Raw genomic sequence first — 23,777 nt, 5'->3', positions numbered from 1 at the left:
CTCGACAGGTTTCAGCTGAAGGGATTTGCGAGCTGGACGATGGCCAGGAGGGTTGAACATCCCTATAGAGTCTGCATAAATCCCTCCGAAAAAGGCCTATTCTCCACTCTGTGTGCTGAGAAGATAAATCCACACAGATCTGACAATTTATACCTCACTTAACAATGACTAATTATCACTTCCTGCTTCGTGTAGGAGAACACCAATTACACAGAAATATACTCCTAAATCTGTTTTCAAAGTGGTTGGACAGAGATGTGGTATGTGTGTGTGTGTGTGTGTGTGTGTGTGTGTGTGTGTGTGTGTGTGTGTGTGTGTGATGTAATGCACATTGCTGGATGAAGCTGATAGTAAAAAGCGCATGAACTTGTGATAAAAGACGAGTGCAGCTTTTTACAGTATGGCACAGTAGGACGGATGTGACTATGAAATCACTTAGATTCGTGTCTTTGGGGTGGGAGACGCAGTAAATCACTGCCAATGTTGAATAACGCAGTCTGCCAACAGTTTTTTCATTTTTTTTGGTCCCTCTTCCCCCTCAAACTGTGGCTTGGCTCCACAGCTTTTCTAATTATGAAGTGGCTGAGAGATAGCTTCACAGCTCCGACACTATGTGGTGGTTGAGCTAACCGAATGGCAATCTAACTGAATTACCAACAAAGCCTGACAGACTTGTGGAGTTTAGCGAACGTATTTGCAAAAGTAACATCCTCACCTTCCTGTTCAGCCACGAAATGTAGACACAGATGCACAGGCGCAGGCTCACACACATATGGAAAGAGGCGCGCACACACACACACACACACAAGCACAAATGCTAGCAAACAAACACAGTACAAAGAGCGAAGGTGTACAGTTCTCCGCACGCTTCTCAGCACAATTTAACAAGATATATTAGTCACCCAGGAGGCAGCAGAAAGCCCGGCATCCACAGTGTGCAGCAGACTGCAGTCTGACAGTGGGAGATAGTGATTTACAACAAAGCCCCGTAGACCATGGCACAATTTCAGAGTTGCGGAAATGACACTGGTAAAGCAGGGGCATGAAAGTCTATCCACCAGCCACGTCTCATTTCTTACACCATTTGCCCTGGGATGGGGAGGGTGGAGAACGACGGGGCAGATGACAAATCCACTATTGTAGGTACCACACAATGAGTCGAGCCCAGGAGTTGAATTCTTTCCTGGATGTCATCGAAAATATGAGCAGAAACTGGATGGAGCCCACCTTCAAGGACACTGAACATTCCTTGGTTCTTAAATTCGAGGTGAAATCGATTTTTTGACCCAGCGAGCATACCGTTAGACTGCGGATTGGATTTTGAATTAAATCTCTATATCCAGTATGTGGGTGGGTGGGGGTGGAAAACAATAATCATCTAATAGTGGAAATCACAGATCCAGATCACTATCAAAATCTAATCAACCCTTCTCAGGCTTGAGGCTGATCTCTCTGGCAAATTTCATGGAAATTTGTTCGTGGGTGTTTCAGACACCACGCTGACATACAGATTAAGTGACAGAGGTGAAACTGTAGCTTCCTAGAGAGGTGAAAATTCACCCACAAATTTAAACCCCAAAATGAGTGCTATTTTGTCTTGAGAGGATCTTGCGTCATTTAAGAAAACTTGGTTAATCACAAGTAATTGTTCCATCCCTGGATGAATTCTTAGATTCTGTAATCTAGCTCCTTCGCCTGTGTTTAATTTAAGAAAACCCATCATGTAGGTAACGTCTTGTATGATGTGTGTGTTTCAGCGCTGCCTTTGAGGTACCTGGCTCAGGAGCGAGAGTGCGAGTGAGTGCAGTAGACAGATTGTGTCCGCAGGTCCTGCCTTTCCCTTCTAGTTGGATTCCTGTCTGTGCAAAGCCCAGAGGCTTAACTCTGACTGCAGTAAGAGGACTGAGGAACGCTAAACACTGTCTGGGGGAAGGCTGCTGAACATGACAGCTAGTTAATAAGTGTATGGAAGACGAGCTTGGAGGGGTGGAAGGGGTGGGTGGAGAGGGGCAAAATTGTCTGTCTGACTTTTGAGACTTTTGTGAAAGCAAAGGGAGGAAGAGGGGAGGATTGGTCAGGAGGTGGGTGGGTTTGGGGGGGTGGGAGTTGGTAATATTGACTGTTGGATGACGAGAGGGTAATAGGAGATCAGAGAGTCCAGCCACAGGACAAGGAGCATTAGTGCCTGACTGGAGTACAATGAAGACAGAGAAGGCAGTGAAGGGAAAGGGTCGAGTGGTGGATGAAATAAGGGAGAGTTGTAAAATAGGGAAGTGCAGAGAGGTATGGTGAGAGAAGGCAATAATGATGCTTACTTTACCCCTGCAAGGCAGCAGCAGCGAGAGCTGTCAGCTTCAGGCAACGCTGGCTGGTGGGATGCTGTTGGGATGCCTTGGTATGTTAACCCCCCAGACACCACTGACAGTACGTGATAGATCGCGGCTGCGTAATTACGCGTATGTGTCTGTTTGCGAGAGAGGGCGATGCTGAGGTTGTTTGTGGGCCTTCGTGCGTGCGTATATTGAGGTGTGTCTTTGTATGACTTTTAGCGTGTCAATTTTTCTTGGCAGCGGCGAAAGCAGAATGATGTGATTTTCCCCTTTAACAGCCTCCAGGAGTAATGATCCAGGTTATTGCAGATGACGTGTAACACCTCAACCCAGCGGGCATTGGCGCAGTAAAACCTGTCCTTATAGGTTAGGCTTCAGGGATGCTGTTGTCTTGGTGGCAGCACTGAGCGCACAATTCCTCTGTCTCCCAAACCTGTCACCTTCACATGGGCCCCTCCTTCTGTGGATAATGGTCTCCTGTCTATGTTGTGAATGATATCTGGACTCTATTGTGCGCCTGTTTCCTTCGCTGTGCTATTGTCCTGTAGAATGCCTTTGTGAGGTTTGTTTTTTTTCTTCTTCTTTTTCTTCCCAGAGAGCTACAATGTGCAGGCTGTATTCTGAGGTGCTGTAAATGAACAGGCAAACACATCAGCAAAGGTCCTATTTACTTTCAGTCTCAGGAGTGAAAAAGAGAGGTTTCTGCCATTGTTCTCCTACCTCTCAAAACATTAGGATGGTTCATTGTGAGCGAGAGAAATAGAAAGACCTCCGCACAAGCTACCTGTCGAATCAAAGTGTGTGCGCCGCCGTGGGACTGTATATTCCTCGGGGAAGGACACAATAGGAGCTTTCTGCTGCAACATGGGACACACCAATAACAGAACGCTGCTGTTTCAAGCTAAATAATACCCTGAGCGTCCCTCAGACATAAGGGGGAAACCTGTCCCCTTTAAGAAAAGGTCATTGTTTAAGACCCCAAGCAGCTGAACACTGTGCTCTGACATGAATAACTGACAAACAGATGTGTCACAGGCGCCCAATTACTGTTTGACTCCGCTGTCCGTCAAAGACAAATGGGCCAGGACCTGCCGGAGGACTTTCACGTTGCTGGAGCAGGCAGCCTTAGAGTCCAGCCTTGTGCTGGAAGAGCTTTAAGCGCTCTGCAATAATTGAGTTTGATCTAATGGAGGCAATGCCAAACGTGGGTTATTGTTTGCCTGAGGACAATGCAACAGAGTTGAATTCATTGTTGGGAAAGATGCCGGGGGAATTTCTTTGAAATGGAAAAATTGCATTAAACATTCCATTTGTATTAATTATATTGTGCCTCTCATTAACATTGGCGCTGTTAGGAGCAGGAGCAGCAGAACCGCCGGTGGTATTGGGCTTAAAGCGGCACTTCGAGCAATAATATTAGAGGCAACCATCCATGCCTCAGGCACGCTGAAGCTGGCTGTGATGTCACTGACTGAATGAATATAGCTTTACTCTGAAGCATTGTGTCTGGACCTTTGGTCCTACGAGACATCAGTCATTCAAGTTACTCACCACTAGATTCAATTAATCATAGCCTTAATTCAATCCGATGGTCAGGCCTCCCAGCTGTAAGCCTTTAAGTGGGTTTTAAGAGAGCCGGAGCCTGCTGGTGTACGGTCCTCCGTGCTTGAGCCTGCCTACCAGGGATATAGTGACACTCCAGAGGTCAAGGGTTAGACTCACATAGGCAGGTGGAGTGGTTACTTAGGTCTGGCGTTCACTAGAGTGAATGTGCAAACAAGAGTACCCAAGCACACATTGGTGTGCTTGAGCTAATGTGCAAAAAAGTGGATATGATACCTTGAGCTACCGGTTCATCAGCCTTTGCACACAAACATGAGGCAGCAGGTGCGCGCACACACACATACGCACACACACGGAGTACAATGTCAGAACTCGACCTACAGTAGCAGAAGCAGACACTTGTGAAATGCAGTGTGGATCTCCTCAGTCTCATAAATAATGGACGTCGGTGAAGCATCTGTCAACTTTTCTGTCAACTCTGTTCCAGATGGGAGTCAGACAGGCCAAGCCAGAGCAGCGTGTTACATACACAGAACAAACCTCCATCCAGGGTGCCTCCTGCACAGGCGCCCTGTTTACATCAGCACACTGACACCCGCGCTCACCTACATGCCTCAGCCTATCTGCTGATTATTTAGGTCCTGCACCCGGCTTCCTTCGCCGTCTCTTTCTTGACACACACACACTCACAAATTCAATCACAGCAAGAAAAAGAGCAAGTGTGCTCTGAAGACCTCCCCTTGGTTCAATAAATAAAAGTTTTTTTTTAAAAAGCCATACTGCTCTCTATCTAAATACACACATATCCCCCAAAGGCTCTTCGAGTAAACGCATCAGTAGCACCTCCTCACTTGGTGGCAGGGAAGCAGTAAACACACGCCTCCAATGGCCTACATGTTTGTTGACTTAAATATGGCAGCGCTCACGTAACATTAAACACTCGCTGTGAGTTCCTTCCAGACGTAGCCACAGAGCTTTGCGTCACACTTCCTTGGCATCTGGCTCGGAGATATCGGGGTGTGTTGTCCACGGGCAAGCGGCCAGGAAGGGGACAAGCGAGCAAGCTCGGGATTTGCGCGCTAGAACAAGTTTCGGCAGCGACTTGGGCTCTGCCTCGCTTCCCTTCCCCCTGGCAGCTGGGGCGGGAGGATGAGTGGGTCGGGTGCTGCCGGGTGGCGGTTACTGTACGGTTGCTTTATGGACTAAAGCACTGTCTTCCCGGCCTTGTCGTAATAGAGGATTCAGCTCATAAAGCAGCATCATGATTTGCAATAAGCAGAGTTAGGGGAGAGTAATGAAGGTGTAAATCAACTGAGCCGTGGTTTTTTTCTTCTTCTTCTTCTTCTTCTTCTTTTAATCTGACGTTGGCGGTCTCTCTTTCCCTCTCGCTTTATTCCATGCTGCCCACTCCCTCCTCTGCTTCTTCCTCCTTTTCTCTCTCTCCCTTCGCAGTAATGGAAAGCCTGGCACTCTGTAATAAAGCAGAGTGAGCAGCAGTATTAGTAAACAGTCGCCGCACTCATTCAGCCAAGTCCAACTCCTTTATTTTGTGTGTGCGAAGTATTTCATAGCCCCGTATGGTGTTAAGGTTGTGGGCGTGGGGGCTTAATGAATGAGGATGGAATGAAGAGTATTTAATTCCAGTCTGGGAGAGGGAGGGACTATTAAGGCTTCCTCATAAGAAAGCCTTTGTTTTCATTTTTTCACAGAAGTTCTGGACCAAGAAAAGAAAAGCCTTCATTTTTTCAGTTGCACTGGGAATGTAGATGCAAATGTGCCGCACAGAAGCTTTGCAAAGAGGAAGAGGACCACACAGCCATCAGCGAGGCACCAGGGCTCGCCTCGCTCGCTGCCCTTTCCCCAAATAAAGACGTCGTCAGAATTTTGAAATGGAAGTCGGATTGGAAGCAATCATCAAAAGAGAGGGTCCAGTACTCCCCAAGTTAAAATGCCTGGCTGGGAATCATGTTAAAATTTCCATTCCTCGCTCCAAATCGATCGTATGGGTCCCTGCTCTCCAATATCCATGGTCACCTTTGCTATAAAGTAGGGTATTACTTCTTTAATGCAGTGGAGTTTTATTCTGTGACCAGTGAGGAGAGGAAGGAAAACAAATGTATCCACTGACCTCAAACACAAAGAAATGATGGCTGGGGATAATGAAAGAAAGTAGCTTGAGTTTTATATACACCGTACGTGTATATATGTGAGCAATGCTTGAAGTCCACGAGACATTGGCTTGAGTTATTTTCCTCGTCTGCCTGTTTAACGCCGGCTAGCCTCCGCGGACACGTTAATGCAGTATTGATTGTTTATCTGTAATAACACCATGCTGTTGCTGCTTGGGTGACAACAGACGAGGGAAGGGAGGAGGTGCTGCGGGTGGTAAGGTGGTGATAGATAACGCACTATACCCTCTTTTGACTGGTGGCTGGTGATTGTGAATCTGGGGTAAAACGAGGTGCCTGAACATATCCTATCTGGCAATAGTCCAGGTGTGAAATGGGAAATAGAAACTGGGGTGAAAACGTCAGTGCAATGTGGCCGCTGCTCGATAAGGCTGTCTCCTGTCTCTGAATAATTCAATCTCCTGCTCTGACCATTCTGGTAACTTCCCGGTGCCAATGCCGGCCGTCCACCCACTCTCTGCCCCTAGGCCCCGGAGCCCATATGGCCAGCTACAGTGTCTCTCTTTGACCTATGGCCGGGCCTGTTGTTGAGCCAACCCCCCCCCCCCCGAGGAGCTTGGTAATTACAAATAAGCTGGAAGTCACACCAGCCATGGAAAAGGTGAGTGTGATTAAAGATGTGTGTACAGCAAAGTTCAAGGGGTGCTCTGCTGGCAGGCCAGCATATTGAAGCGTGGGCCTCGGCAGCGCCGGGGAATCAAACGCTAACTTGGATCAATCGGGCTTCTTTGTTCATTAGAGTCATCCATTCCCGGGAGTGGAATTGAAAAGAAAAAACAAAAAAAGCAAGCCATCTCAGCGCTCATTTTAGTGATGAGGCCGCTGTCCCTCAGGGGTAACGAGCAGAGGTAAATAAACATGAGTAACAGTTAAGGTCAGAGGAGATCATGGCCGTCTGTTCTGCATCTGAGACGATGCCTGAATCTTTTTTGACGTGGTCGGATTGAAAGACCCTTATTTACCAGCCGGATCTGTTCAAAAAGGAGAAGGCAGCAAATACCCTCCTTTCATTTCTTAAGGAGCATTGCTACCAAAATATGTATTTATATGCGCCATTTAAATTCAGAAGCCTTCACAAAGTCTGCGGCTTATTCTTGAGTGGTATTCATACAATTTATACTGTTTTCATTTGTGGTGCTTTTTTCTATCCCAAGGCTAGGCTGATATCCTTGCAGGAGTCTTGCCCGTGACAAATGGCTTTCTTGACACTCGGCTGCCTCGCTGGTTTTAGTCGGGTGCGGTTTGAGAGGAATTTTGTCCAATTTACGAAGAGTCAAAAGCCATGCATGTCTCTAGCTTGTGAACATGTGTAAAGCCTCAACTGTTAATAATATAAAAACAGGTGCTCCTAACTGTCTCTGTGTGATTTTTATGGTGGGCTTCTGTGGGAAGGTCATTACTCTTAGTCAAAGGGGGAAACACATTTTCTCTGTGCAGCCTTTTATTGGGGTCATATTTTAAGTTGGTGATGTCTTTGTTTTAGCTCCATGTATTATTTAGGGTTTTGTGACGATTGTGTTTGTAGCTGCCTTGCTGCTGACCTGCTGTTACAGTCAATATACGGCTGAATGGAAATGTGCTTCCACGTTGCTGCCTTTCGTGTAATTGTCACAACAGGGAGGCTGAGACAAACGTGGGAACACAACTCCTCCACTGATTTTCAATTCAGTGCACCGAGTTTGACCTTTGTGTAGCCCAATCAATGCATCTGCTTCATGAGACGTACCATCATTTAAAAGCAATGGCTCCGTCTTAATCTAATATCCTGGAAGGGTAGTATTAGAACGGAAGAAAAACAATGTAATTGATACAGATATAACAGCCTTTTAATTGCCTGGTTTACTGTGAATATTATCCCTACACCTATGCATGCTCTCTGGCCTTTTGGCCTCCAGACTGTGCAAGGCTAAATATACAGAAAAGCCAGACTCTTGCGCTTGACTTCACATGAGCCATGCAAACACTTGGGAAGCAAACACTGATTTGCATAGAGACGGAGGCTCCCATAACCACCAGTGTATTACCACAAAGGCCACAGTGGGAAATGCAGGAAGCCGGCAGACCCTCCATTGAGCCTCTTCCCTCCTCCCGTCCCTAACCCCCCTCTGCCATTGTCAGTCCTTCAGAAGAGGGCTGTGTTAGACCACACGGCTGCTGGTGACAAAACATGTGCTCCGGTGAACACATAGGAAAGCAAACAACTCAGGCTGTCTCATCTGCTAACGTGTCACAGGATGAATGCCATTAAGCTATTATTTCTTTGCTCTTTATGCACGAGGACATCTCATGCCCATTTGTTCTGCCATCGAGCAGAGGACAACCACATCTGTTTGCCACCAGGGTACTAGACATTATTAATCTTTTCACGAGGACATTTAGCAAAATCAGGCCTCCATTTATTAGCCCCTAGCACAGAACTGAAGAACTGGCGAGGGGAGATAATGATTTTAAGCTCCCATTTAGTCAATTAATTCTCGGATGTGGAATCAGAAGCTGCTTGCTCAAATGTGAGAGTCTCTGTTGTTTATGATGTCATAGTCTGAAATCATATTTTTTCAGGGCTTAAAGTAATTATTTGGACCTAGATCTGTCACACACTCATGCCACCTTAATACAGTAATGCTTAACTAGAGTAGTTGTTTGATCTAAGCAGTAGAGACAAACAAAATAGTCAGGTGTATAGTTAGGTAACAGCCAATAAGTGAAGCTCACTAAAAGTATAGATAACATCTGAACAGCCAGTAGTATGGAAGCGCTTTGAACTCTTTATAAAAAGGTTATTTATAAAACTATTTCAGAGGTATGCTTATAATGATGATAATAATGATAATAATAATAATGATGATAATAATAATAATACAAAGAAGAGGAAGCTTTATGACCTTGTTTAAAAAAAAGTGCTATATAAATAAAGTGCTTCTCAGAGAGAAACTGCAGAGTTATAGAATATAAAAAAATCCAAGAACAGTAATTACTATTAAAATAGCAAATAAATAAATAAGCCAAAATGTCACTGTCACCCATTCAACTTTCATGAAAATGTTTCTAAAGTTTTCTAAAAGTATTAATATACATTTTTTGTGTAATAGCTAAGAATCAATGCAAATATTTTAAAAGTTTATTAAAAATATGAATAAAATGTTAAATGATCAAACTAAAAATGATCAAACTAAAAATGTGGATACAAATTAAAACTTTGTAACTGTTAAAAAAATATAAGTAAAGCTGTAAATAAAAAGTTTGAAATAAGTAACTAGAGATATGGCTTGCAGTCAAAAATGTTCATAAACAGCATCGACATTAAAAAAAAAGATTTGCCTTAAACCTACATTATTTTTAATGGCCACCAGGGGGCGATAACTGCTGTTATCTTCTATAGAACTATATGGATTGTTTACCAAACATCTACATGGCTTTCCGATCATATATAAGTGTTTGGCAGACAAAGTGTTTCTTGGTGATTTTCAACGACATAAGAGTAGCTACTTCTGTCAATCATAAGCAGTTGAAACAAGTACTTAACAATAGAATAGAATAGAACAGAGTAGAATAATCCTTTAATTGTCCCACAAGGTGGAAATTTCTTTAAATTCATCTTCAGATTGTTAATGTTAAAAAAGTAATTGATGAATAAAATTGTTTGGTAAAACACACATAATGGGTAAGTGGTTGAAGCTGTTTGCTAACATGTTTGCTAAATGTAAGTAAGCAGTGGACAAATGGCTGAGGTAGTCAGGCAGTATTTATGAGTCAACGTTATGACAGCTTGCTAAGTGTAACTGATTAAAGGATAAGCTGAATTTAATCACTTAGCTTCGAGTAATCCAGTAAAATGGACTTAAATTAGCTGATTTGAACCTGAGGGGAGTATGAAAAGGTTCATCTGACAGGACTCAGTGGGATAAACAAAAGTTTGGGAATCACTTCATGTCACACTAGGGGAAGGAACTGAGAGGATACTCTTCTGCTGCTCTGTCACTTGCCATAAACACTGTTGTAAGTTCAAAGGTGCCCATCTCTGTTTTTGTGACGACAGGAAGAAGGAATAGGGAGTGAGCTGAAAGACCAAGCAGTGTGTGGAGAGCTGGCAACCCACAATTTAGTCTAGACTGAAGAGACATATAAAATCAAGTGTGCTGGAGGAATGGTTACTTCAGGAGCCCTCTGTGGGTTTTAAACTGGGCCACTCCAGCTTTGGTTGTGAGAGCCTCGGTCTGAGTGATGCGGGCTCTGCTGAATGATGGCACAGTGGAAATAACTAGAAAAACAGGCAAAATAGCTCTCATTGACTTGGCCCAGATTGTATGATTTATATGGGTTATTTGGTATGCATTTGGGCAGCGAGGCAAGGTAATGTGTTTGCAGTGAGCTCTGGAGCGGTGCACTGGGATGAATGTTGTGGTCTCCCCCTATCTGTGTGTGCATGTGTGTGTGTGTGTGTGACAGGGATAGTATGAGCTAATTTGTTTCGATTACTGTCGTCCATTCAAAAGCACAGCCTCACATCCCCGACACGTATGATCCGGAAATTGGTTAATCACATAGTCTACAATTTGTCGGATTCACACGCAACGCATCCCGTTTCTTTCTAAATATTTCCTCAGATATATTATTAGTCTGTGGATAAACATCTAATAACATCCTTTCCCTGAGAATATATCGGTAGGGGTAATTGTTGGTAACACATCTTTGCTGAAAACTTAATGTGCTATTTAGAAGCAGATAGGGGACTTAGAGCAACTTTAACTAAATCTTGGTGCTATTCCAATGTTGCAGGTTGAATCCTAATTTCGACTAGAGGACTCTGGTGTTTTGCAGGCGTTCAGCGAGGAATTTCAGTTCAGCTTTGCATTCCGATTTGACTGGGGATTTTCAGCTGTTTATTCTGCAGCGTTTTATGATGATGATTTTGGCCTCCTCAATCTGTGGAGATTTTTTTAAATATATAATTTCTTTTGTGGTAATATCCCCCATCTGTCTGAAATCTCCTTTTAGTGTTCAATTTCCTTGCCTTAATCTGTGAGGCAGTGGGCACGTCTGTACATCAGATTGGAGTGGAGTGAAGTTATTTTCAAGACAATGTGACAGTGTGTCTAGACAGAGTTTCTCAGCTAAACAAAAGATCAATATATATTGACAGGGTTGTGAAGACATTGCTTTTTTTCCTGTCTTGGTTTCCATTTTGCTGCAAAAACGGGAAAAGGGAGCAAAAGTTCACCCAGATGCTCAGTTTTTTTTTTTCATAATTGGCTTCAGGGAAGTCGGTTGTGAACCACTAACCCACATGGGCAATAAGACAAATGGAGACTCCCACATTTGGGTCGAGTGTTTCCCTATTCACGCTTGGAATTTAGGCTGTCTATTTCTCCAGTGAGTGGCATAACATGGATTGTGACATCCACTCTGAGTTGGACTTAACAAACCGAGTCTGAGATGAAGCAAGGACGAGGAAACGGGGAGGCCAAAGAGAACAACCTGCTGCTGACACCTCCTCACATTAGCAGCCTTATAAGGGCCTCCTCTGTGGATTGTAACATGACCAGGTTACCTGTGGCACCAGTTCCCAACCCTCCTCCTCCTCCTTCCCGTCTCCCTTGCTCAGCCACTCGGCTGACATTCTCCTCTCTCACTTTTAATTGCACCCCCGGGGTTTTTTTCTGGGTTGCTGTGCAAGTCTTCGGCTCAACGGGCGCGATAGGGTGCTTTGCCGTGTCGCTCATATCCCTCGTTAGGGAAAAATAAAAAAAACGAGAAGAGAAGGTGGGAGAAGTAGAGGAGGAGTAATCTACTCTAGATTAGGCTAAAATGCCACCCAGGCCCACTGTTTGTAACAGCCCATGTTCACAGAAAAGGCCATTAGCTGGCCAGATCCAATATGTATTGATGAATGCATTTGTGCAGCTCACGTTGTCCCTGTCTCTATCCTCACGGTCCTGTGTTCGATAAACCCGATAGATGCATTTAATAACTAATTGCTCTGATTCAAAATGTTATCCCAGGCAATTCTTTGAGCGCAGAATCATGGGGCATTCTAAAATTGGCAGCAGACACATTAATCTTGCTTACCCAGCACCCACCACAAAGCACAAGTCTTATTGCTCTATGGTGACTCCACACAATCTGTGACAGGCAATTTAAAGCAATTTACTTTTTTCATTTTTTCATCAAGCATTTTTTTTAATGCAATTAAATGGCACATGATATGAAGTGAAGACGGGGCAGGCGAGGCAGCCAGTGTGTGTGTGTGTGCAAGGAGGGAGAAAATAAAGGCAGCCTTGTGCTTGTTGTAAACACTGCCTCTTAACTGGGAGAATATAATTATGGTGTCATGTTCTATTACACACCTTCATTATGACGATGGTGCTCCCTGAGAAAGCAAACAGGGAAAGACGAGACCTCTGTTTCAAAATTCACCTACAGCAATGGGCGTTTGAGGAAGATGGCTCGAACAAGAGCAGACTCATTTTTATTCTTCGGTTACACGTTTTTGCTCCGGTTCTTCTTTCTTTAACAGAAAATTAGGGTTAATTACGGCTTGTGTTTAGCCTGTAGTCCTCCACCATAATTTCTCCGTTTTCTCAGTTTTAATTACATTGTACTCACCGTAAGTGTGATCTAGAAACACAGAGGAAGTAGCAGAACCTTTAGATGAACTTTATTTGGAGTTAAAATCCTAAACTGCATAATAATGGTGCAGCATCGCTAATTGGTTTTGTTTGTTTTGTTTATGGCGTTCTGGCCACTGCCATGTTGTTTTTCTGCACACAGAAGTGACCACAGTCTATGCATATTGTCTATGTCTGCCTTTTATCTGGACGAATGCATAGACCAAATGAGTGCATGGCACAAACATAAATACCTGCTATTTAGTTCTGAGTAAAACACAAATAGGATACTTCAATGTGGATTTCTTGAATGTATAATTATTACTGGTAGAGAAAATTGTATTATGTATCTAATAATTGCATCAAGTATGCTTAATGGAATAGCAGACAGCTAGCTGAAACAGGAGCCTGTCCATCAGAGTGGCCACACCACAATAATCCATGATTTGGTCTCAGTGCAATTAAAATAGGAAGATTAACCAAAAACTATTGTTGTTACAAATCGGGAACTTAGCTATAGATACCAAAATCACTTTTGTACCATACATACATATATTTAGCTCTTTGATATCGCCGACAGCTGCTTGGTGAAATTGGTTGCAAAGAGGTATGCAGCACTGCACCAAAACCCTCCTTGCAATTGCTTTGATCACCAGCAGATTCCCACTGGTGCCTATAGTTTGCACAGACCATGTTGTTGCGTCTCCAAACACTCACCATCTACTCATGCAGTAATAAAAGTGTGAAAAGTGAGTAAAAGTTGCAGTTTTTGAAACATGTTGGCTGCAGCGGTGAGGCACAAATTTTACTTTGCAGATGAACGTTCTTCATTTTACATTTGGATAATCCTTTTTTATGTTTCGCTACCACTTTACGAGTAGTTGGCGAGCGGTTGCACGCAAGACACCAACTTGTCTGGAAACTGTCTGTAACCATAGCAATCATAAGGCGGTTTTTGATGCAGCACCCAGCAGCGCACAGGAATCACTTTCCAGCCAGTCATGGAATGCACATTTTTCCGTAGTCCTGTGGTTCCCACGGGGTCTATGACTGCGCTGTTGGGCTGTTTGAGAGGCGTTAGGTAAACACACAAAATGTGCACACCCAAGTTTTGTTGTTCATAGTATAATACAGTCAGTCTGCATACTGTGATGGATGCAGTAGACACATTGTTACAAGAGTGATATCTTTCTCTCTTCTTCTTTGTTTTTTCTGCCAACTAATTTGACCTCAGTTGGGTTTGGTGTATCTAGTTTAAGTTTTGCGTTCTCTTGATCTCTCAGACTTCTTTAAGGAAGGCAAATACAAATGATGTATTTTAGTACTGAAAATAAGATCCAAGTTGAAAGAAACCAGAAATTCCCATAAATCTCCATCCTTTCTTTCATTCAACGTCAGCCTCATAGAGTATAAATGTAAAGAGGCAAGCGTTTTTGTCGTAGCCACTGGGCTCCACGTGGCACCGCAGCATTCTTAACCAGCCGTGACATTTTTTGACGTAGCAAAAATCAAGCTTTAGCTGACTTACTCCTGGTCGTGGTCCCTTGTCAAGAGAATTATCAGAGCAGGGGACTGTACAATATGGCTTCTAGGGTATGACAAATGTGGTCATGGGGCGAGCGCTCCTTAGGGACAGTGGAGCCCTCTATGTAGTGAAAGCATTAGCTTTCCACAGTGACATTATGAAGAAATCCATTGAAAAGGCCGGCTTCCCAGTGCTGAGGGACTGGAGGTAGAAAGCTTCATGAGTCCACCCCAGAGACTGGCTGGTATTTCCAACCACGCTGAAGCCTACAGCAAATCAATAGCACAAAGTCCCACATGCTCCTCTCCAGCGTCAATTAAGTAAATTCATAAAGTCGAGAGAGCAGGGAGTTGGGGGAGGGAAATGAAAAAGGGAAAAAACTAGAGAGAGAGCAGGGGAAAAATCATCCAGTCATCTTACAAATTTGGATAGGAAACAGAGCGTCTGGCCTGTGAGTTGCAGTAGAAAGCGGAGGGTGGTGGTCTGAGAGACTATTTCTCTACGGGCATTATTAAGAAGCCTGACAGTCCATCTCACTTTCACCTGCCTCCATCAGCGCACGCACTGTTGACCTGGAAGTCTCCCCCCACCCCCACCCTCCCCACCCCGTGCTGAGCCAGGCAGAGGACACATGCAAAGTGACTGGCTTTCAGCGAAAAAGCCCAGCGATAATGCATATCAGCTTAGGCCTATGCAAGCAAAGCAGGCATACGCCGGGGGATGGGGATGGAGATGTGAGAGGGGGGAGGAGGGGGGACTGCTATAAACTGCAACGCATGAGGGAAAAGAGAAAGAGGGGACCTAACCCCCAGTTTCAATTTGCCTCATAAGGGGAAAACAGGGCATGCCTTGGCTGCCTCTAGAAGACAGGTAGCGTAATGGATGGGCCAGTCTCCTAGTCTGACTGCTGACGCTGCTCTGACAGGACGTTTCTACCTCTCCTTCACTCCCCACCCCTTTTGCCCCTTAGTGTTGTCACAGTAAGTACCTGATATCTAACTTTAGGCACGTGTGTCCTGTATGCAGAAGTTCAGCGTCTCATCTAGGCGACATAAACAAACACTCGGTTTGACATTTGTTTAACAGATCACAGAATCTGGTTTTCTCTGAAGTCGTGCCACAATGCAGTCCACAAGACACGCCATCATTCACGCTTGTGAATACAAAGAAAAAATAAACAGCAGCAGCTCTACTGATATTTTTCTTTTGTCATAAACAACTTAACACTTGTGAAACTGAAGAGATGGTTAGTTTTTAAGACCATTCTGATCAGTCCTCTTTTGAAATGTGTACAAAAGGTAACTTTTTCCTTAAAAGGACAATGGAAACTCATCAGCATGTCTTTTTAATAGTCGTTTATCTGCTTAAGGTTCTAGTATATATCAAGTTAAATATGGGTACTGTTTCTCACATATGGATTCTCATATTCAAGAAACTTGGATACAAGTCTAAACTAAATATCTCTACGTTTTGGCCTTTAAATTAAATACAATACTGTGCAAAAGTCTTGAGTCACCCAAACGTCTTTGCAATTTGCCACGTTTTTAAAGTTGTGTTGACCAGTAGCTCTCTAGGCTTTCTGAAGACATTCACCTCTTCCTTGAAAATCACCATTTACAGTGTTTTCTGTGTTTGTTAAGGACCATTGTGTCAACACATAACAGGCAACTTACCAAATAACCAATTTGAAATTGTATATTTGTTATTAGCAGCCTGTGGCGAGAACACATAATTTTTTCCCTTTTCTTTAGATCAATTTATGAAAAATGCCAAAGAAAACACAGTTTGACTTGCATAAAATAGTATTTTTATACCAGCAAGGTTATTTGCAGAAGACCAATTAGCTAAAAACTTGGTATATCTCAGCATGGTGTGCAGTGTGTCCTTAAATGACTAAACAAGTGGCGAACAAAAGAAGAAGCGGCATAAAAGAGAAACTTGAACAAAACGAGGAACGCCAAATTACACCAGAGCTAGACTCAAATCAGCAGCAATAGAACAGTAAGAGTCTGCAGTAAAACACATTGGAGGCTTTGTTATGGTTGGGCTTCATTTTCTAAAACTGATGGAACAATGAAGACAAAAAAAGTACCAACAGATGTTGATCCACCATGTAATACCATCTGGAAAGCATCTGATTGGCAACAGCTTTATTTTTTAGCATGACAGAAATACCAAACAGACCAATCAGTCATGGATTGGCCTCCTCAGAGCCCAGATTCAACATTATTGAAGCAGTGTGGCATCATCTTCACAGAGGATGGAACAAAAACCAGGCAAGATTCAAAGAAGAGCTCTGAAGAAGCCTGGGGAACTATTGTATTATTGTGTATATGCCAAATATTCAAGGATTGTACAAATTCTTTTTGCCTTATATGTTTCAATAAATTACTATTTTTTACTACTATTAACACATCTATTTCCCATTTTCCTAGCAAGATATAATAATGAGGGGTGATTCAAGCCTTTTGCACAATATTGTACTTGTGGAAAAAGTATTGCACACCTACACATGTGTCTGAAAATCTTCTGGTTTTAGAAGTGCTACATGTAATATAAAGGTTTGGGCATAAAAATGTTTTAAAGCGTTTAAACTATGTTTTTCATTAAAAACAATGTAAAGACAACATTTAACTAATTACCAACAACAGTAAAATTATTGGGTGTAAAATAGTAAAATCACATCTATTTCAGAAGTAAACGGGCTCACCACTGTGAAAGACTTATTAGCATTAATCTGGGGAAATTATCAACTATGCTGCATAACATTAGTAAGAGATTCAGAGAATTTCAAAAATCTCTTTGTGTCAATATGAATTGCTTTGAGTTTTGGATGCTGAGGCATTAACCAGCAGTCCTAACCCTAGCCTTAACTCTAACCCGTGGTAATCAGAAAACATAGTTTTTGTTTTCATTAAAGTCTTCTTCCAAGACACACATCAAAAAAAAATCATATTTCTTTTAGAAAATAATCTGTTTTGCTTTTCTGTAAAACATTGGGTTTGGGTAGTACTAGAGTCTTAAACCTCTGAAGCTCGAAATGCTGTTGCCCAAAGTAAAAAGAAAAAGATGTATACACACATTTCTATCTGTGATATACAATGAAGTGTATGGTTTAAATCACTTCCCAGTCAGTATCCTGGTTTACATTTTGCACGGCATCTCAACTTTTGTCAAAACAAGGTTGCCGATAAACTTTGTGATGATCTCCAGCTCACCAGGAGACGCTTTTCTTTTCATTGGGTATGTAAGGAAGGCAAACAAAAGCATGCTGCAGCATTGTTAATAAAAACAGTTCAGTCGACAAGCATCTTTACATGACGTTGGAGTCTGTGCCCTGGCTGATCTCTGGGATCGGCTTGTAGGAGTGAAAGTAAATAAGACATTCAAACTGTCTTCGTGAACCTCTGCCAATGCAGCAGACATTGCCAAATAAGCTGAAAACACACAATTGCATCAAACTCTCCATTATGTTTTGAACCGAATCTTTTTCACCACAAACAGCTTGACAGACTGGCACAGTGGAGAAATATGCAGCCGCTACAAAGACACCCAACCAACATCAAAATCCCTGTACAAAAGTTGCTGCAAAGCTGTCCCAGTCGATGTAGTGCGGCATCTGTTTTGTATGAATCTCAGCGGTTGTTTGATGTGTGGGGTTTTTTTCTTCTTTATTTCTGCAGCATCAGATTTTAAACTAAACTTAAGGTGTTGTATCTACAGCAAAAACTCTGGTATTGTAACAGCACAACACTACCGGCTCTGCTCCCATCAGCCGACACCTTTCCTCTCCCTGCTCTTCTCTCGCTCCATTTCTCTCACTCCCTTCAGTCTATCTGGCTGCACTTCTGCATGCAGGTCAGGGTACTTAATTCATGTCCAGAGACATCGTTTCCTCATTCTCTGATATAGTCTGCGGAGGGAAGCTGACCAAACCTGCCTTACACTGGGGCTACACTGCCCCTCTCCCCAGGCCCCTCATCCCTCTGCTCCCACCTTCTGAGAGCACGCGATATGGAGGAACGTTGCAGACGGTCCCCAGCGGACCCTCTGATAACCCTCCTACCAAACCTCAGCTGAGGAACATTGGCGGCCTGGATATCGCCCAGCCGCTGAGGAATAATGAGAACAAAAGCATAATACATGGCTTTCTTTCTCTTTTTACCTTCTGCTCCTCCTCCACCTCCGTCCTGTTGCTGTTCTTCTTGTTTCGTTTCCCTCTTACATTTGCCAGTGTTCACTGGCCTTTGGAGGACAGCGGACAGAAAAAGAGAATGGGTGGGAGAAATGACAGAGCGCAGATATTCTGCCGCCCACGTAAGGGCCATTCTGTATGGTTTGCAAACAGTCATTTTGTTCAGTATCTTTACCCTGATCTTAAGGTAATAAACGGGCCTCGACATTGCCCAGGGTCTCCATTGGCATTCTGCTGGGTCAGATAAAGTGTGCAGAAGCAGATTGCTTAAAAAGATAGAACGGGCCGCTCCACATACAGCCGTGTACTCTATTAGATGTTGATTCAGAGGCTTAATTCAGATAAAGCTCTACAAATGCTGTACAAGATGTAAGCCTATACGTTGATGTGCAAACATACTAATCTTAAATTTATCGTGTTAGGCAGCACTCAGCCTGCCCATCAATCAGATGACTGACATTCAGCATACAGAAATGTGAGCGTGTCTGCCCTTCGCATTCCTGTTATCATTTTGGTCTTGTGCCCAGCTTTTCCTGTATTTGATTTTCACGAAATCTTTTGACGTGAGCATTTTGATTTCAACGTGTAAGGTTTGATATGGGAATAAAAAATAAGGGTGATGTAGCTTTTTCTGGGTCACCTAGTTGGTTTTTAAATAATCCCAAGGTGATGCATTTAGATAGTTTCACTTCTATTATTCACAGAATGTAAAAAATGTTGAAATTATAATGATATACAACGTTTCCTAAACAATGCCCGGGGCATTTATTTATCTAAGCTGCACAGGCCAGCATTGCTATATTTGCAGCAGCCTTGTATTAGAGGCCAAATATTATTTGCAAGTCCTTCTGTTTGATTAGAATAAGTGATCATGTTAACTCAACAAAGCCTTGCACTGATATGTTTACATTTGCTCTTAATGGGTCACTGCCTTTAGCAAGCAATGACAAATGGATGATGATTTTCATTATTATTAATATTGCGTTTTTTATGTAAATTCTTTTCTCCTAAAATGGAGATGCAAACCAGTTACCCACTGCACTCATGTTGTCACAGCTTCACTAATGCAACATGAAAATCAAGCACTGCATGACCAAATTAACTGTGAATATAATGCTGCAGACACACTAGGGAAAACACTAGTTGGAGACTGCAGCACAACCCAAATTACTGCAGCTCTGTGCAATGAACTTGAAATATCTTTCCTTTGAAATAGTTGTTTAGTAGGTTTGCAGCTGCACATGGTCAGTTGCCACCTCAAAGCATCAAGACAGAAAGAAAATGGCAGCACAATGGAATCGGTCTGCGACGAGAAAGGGGTCAAGTTGGTAATTACATACAAACTTTCATAATACAGCAATTAATTGTGATAGAATTCAGAAAAATGCAAACCCGTTGCTGCCTACATGCTTGAAGTTATTTATTGTCGTGGGTTTGAGCTCTTGATAGCAGTTCTCTTGGAGCTCTGGAGATGCACCTGACTTGGAAAACTTTGTGCAGCCGTTTTAATGATCAAAAAGTCCAAGCATTGGACTGCCTCCAAAACAAAAATGAATCTTCATCTTTTGGGTTGTTTTATAGGTTTGTCTCTGTGAAACTTTTTCAGCCATTTATTTATTTTTGTCTTTCATTTGGAGTACAGCTTGTGTTTGTTCATATCAACCACACCCATGGCTATTAACTGTCGAGACTACCAATGTTTATTTTAGGAAATGTGGTAAAGCACAGAGAAACTGCCAATCTTCACATTTGAGAAGCTGCACCTTGCTGAAGGTTTGGCTCATTACAAAATCTACAACTAATTAATTTCAGTTCACCTGCGAAAGCAAACGAAAGCTCCCAGCAGCAGTAAACCACCTGTAGCGCGCAGGTTTTTTCCTGCTGATCAGTTCCATCTGGAGGGAAAGTGAAAGCTCACTGAAGCGATTCAGCGATGAGAAGTGAAGGGAAATGTAAAGGCAAGGATTTGGATGGAAATGTCTTTGTGAAATGATTTTTTTTTTTGCATTTCTAATATAAATTCCTTCTTTTCCTTATGTTTAAGATTGAGGTTTTGTGGCTATAAAATGACTTCATAGATCTTCATATCAGTAGATTCTTAAGATGTGTTTAAAGATATATGTTTGTTATTGTGCACTGAAGACTAAGCTGGTGTTAACGACAGGTTATGAAACAAAACGAGAGCTTGTGCAGTAACAAATTACTTCCTCTCCTCCCAATATTGACACTCTGCTTTGTCTTTGTAAATGTTCTAGATGCTGGTTGCTGCCCAATGTGAGTCTGAGGAGCCTTTCCTGCTTCAGTAGATTACAGCATGAGAACTGATCCGATACTCTGACTGAAAACAAACAAAAAAAAAACCCTGGACACAGACCACTGAGGAGTGGAAAGAAAACAGAAGGCTGTGGTGGCGTGGCCATGGATAGAAGGAAAGTTTGCATATTAATGGTGCTGTGGGCCATGGTCCACCTCAGCTCTCCAGGTCAAGGGCTCAGGGCCTTGAGAAGGACTACAGGGGGGCGGAGGGGGTCAGGACTGACAGGACAGGATGCCAACGGAGTGCCACTGAGACGCTCTAAGCGAGGTTGGATGTGGAACCAGTTCTTTTTGTTGGAGGAGTACACCGGGACCGATAAGCAGTACGTCGGAAAGGTAGTACAAGGCTCAACTTTCTTTCCTTTTTCTTTGTCAGATGCAGCAGAGCATCTGCACTACAGGCAGATGCAAACTGCAGCTGCTCTGTTACACCGAAACCTGCTGCAGATGAAACACAGCAGCTTCATGTCATGACTAAAGATGAGCCCACATCCGACCATCCACTCACACACAAGCATTACACACAGGCTAAACAAAACAACATGTGATAAAAAACAACAAAAAAGTGATTAGGTTTTTGTTCTGCTTTGTCTAGGCACCAGTTTTAAGTGCATGCACAGACACCTCAATAAGCCCCGCAGATGAGTTTTCAGAGCTTTTTCAGTGAGTGCACATAAATCAGACACATCAATGGAAATAAAACAAAATGGCCATAATATAGTATGCTAATTAAGGCAGGAAATTGAACCTTAAAACTCTTTTGTGGACACTAAAGTGTATCCATTGCATACAGAAAGCATGTCAGGCATAAAAAAGCACTAAGTGACAAAAGTAGGTACTGAATGCCTCCTCAGATTTACTATCTCGACTTATAGATAGTTGCTAATTCAAATTCAGATAGTGCTGGTGTTCATCTATTAAAGTAAATCCCCGTAGAAGTGCCGTCGGTACTTAATATTTATGAAGTTAGGATGCTTTAAGTAAAAATCTGAAGGAAAGATTTACAAGAAAAATACCAGAGTGCACTACTCTCGGGGTGCTTTTACTTGGATAAAATAAATGGCAGAGGTCAGGCTAGTGAGAGCTGGACCTGATTCTCTCACATTTGAAAGATTTAACATGGGAAAAGTCTATTGATGCAAAATATAAGATGTTTATAGTGAAACCTGTATAAAAATGGTCAGAATTTTCATTTTATGTACTATAATTATTTTTATAATAACAACGAGCAAGTCGTGTTTTCGTAGTTTTATACACATGCACATATAGCTCTCAATTTGGGCCCAAGTGTCGTTTGGTGTGGCTTAAACTGCACCCATATTTTTTTTTTCAATTTCCATCTTCAATTTGTTCACGGGGAATGAAAGGAAGTAGTTGGTGAGAGCAGCCATAACAGCATTATAGTTTGGAAAAGAAAATAGCAGCACATACAGAATCTCCAACGTCATTACGAAAACTGTCTGGACTGTAAAATTGATAAGTGATCACCAGAAAGTGCCAACAGCAATGACTGCTGTAGTAATGAAGATGTTTGCAGCAAAGTAGATTCTGGAGATTGGTTGTATATGTCTGCTATCAGGGCGTCTTTGAGAATTCAGATTTGTAAACAGGGTGTCTGCAGGTAAACGAGTTACATTTAAGACCTTTCAGGACCTTTTGCATAGTACTTTAAGTCAAATTTAAGATCAAACTTTCACAGCAGAAGTTAAAGTTTACTCTTTTCAGTTGGCGTCAGTTTAAAATGAACAGTAAGGTTAAATAGAATTGAATAGAAATGAATAGAAATAGAGTATTGATGAATGTTCTCCAAATCTTGAACTGAAACCATGGGCTTGTGTGTGATCTGAATGTGTAAAGCAGTGAAATTGTCACAGTGACTGGTCTTGAACTTGTGGCTCCAGACCAACATTTTTTTCCCCGTCTCCAGTGGTTAAGTGTGACTTTGACAAACAACTAGATGAATCTAATTATTTAAATGAATAACGCCAAGGCCGTCAGTCTCCTTGATCTGCAGCTGGATTTTGTCAAAATTAAACTGAAACTTTTTCTTTTGTTTTGTGTTTTTAAAGTAGGATTTTTTTAATTTGATTCAGTTGCACAAACACAGGCACTGTAGGACTGCTGTTTTATGTAGGCCTACATGTGGTAGTGGATACTTTGTTACTTTGGTTCTAGTCTGTACTTACTTTTGCAAATTTTGTGACAATTTTTGCTCAAATTTTTTTTCCCAAGAAACACTCCAACACTGTTGGCCTAGGACCCAAACAAACAAAATTTTAAATAGTTTTCTATTTTTAATTGTACATTTGTATTCAAGACATTTTAACATAGTGAGGTGTAAGTTATCGTTCCAAACTCCAAAACTGACCCTAAACCTGACGCTAAGATATCAGAATAGGCCATTTTTGGTTTTAGTTCATGGGTTTCATGCTGTGAGAAGACGTCGCTTCTTTCTCTGTCCACAATTTGCAAAAATCGTTATTCTGTAATTTGATCCAAATTGCACAGAATGCTCACCTACTGGATCTTTATTCATATTATGCAAGGTCACACTTGCATCAAGGTCAAGGGCACACTTGTCACTTTACGTGCAATACCCTGAGACTTATGACGACTCACTTTAAATGACGCACATGAAAAATATTTTATAATTTTTTTTGGAAGACGTTCTTTTGCCTTTTTCCAAAATATAGAAAATATATTAATCCCCTGAAATCTATGTTTCTTAAGAAAAGCTGAAAAGACTTGAAAAACATAATCCCTAAAAGGTTATTTTATATTCATTTTTTATACATTGTTTCAACAAGCCTTTCCATAATGGTGTTTGCTGTAAGTAAAATAATGGGACTGTGGCTTTCCCCACGTCTGAAACTGGCCAGATGGGAAAATCAAACGTATCACCCACCAGTGCAAAAGAAGCGATAGTAATGAACTGCTTCTTGCAAATTAGAACTTGCAGTCCCTAGATTCTCTGTTTAGTGTCTTTTTTCTTAATGCTTTTTAGTTGTTTACCTTTTTGTTTTTCAGTTTGCATGAAGACGCCATCTACGAAAC

General features: G+C 42.2%; 1 protein-coding gene across 1 annotated transcript in view; it reads left to right on the top strand.

The window, feature by feature from the left end:
* Nucleotides 1–23,777, top strand: part of LOC146701652 (cadherin-10-like) — a 74,235-nt gene that overhangs the window by 3,173 nt on the left and 47,285 nt on the right. The window contains exon 2 of the mRNA XM_085467948.1: nt 20,663–21,059. Within this exon, the coding sequence (XP_085324074.1) occupies nt 20,826–21,059 (234 nt within the window). The 5' untranslated portion in view covers nt 20,663–20,825. The remainder of the gene's footprint in view (nt 1–20,662; nt 21,060–23,777) is intronic.

The sequence above is a fragment of the Copadichromis virginalis genome, linkage group LG9 (assembly GCF_057382275.1).
Source record: "Copadichromis virginalis isolate Kocher_CV1m ecotype Utaka linkage group LG9, C_Virginalis_male_GT1.1, whole genome shotgun sequence".
NCBI lineage: Eukaryota > Metazoa > Chordata > Actinopteri > Cichliformes > Cichlidae > Copadichromis > Copadichromis virginalis.
Note: the sequence above shows the minus strand (reverse complement) of the source record. Positions and strands in the feature narration are given on the sequence as shown.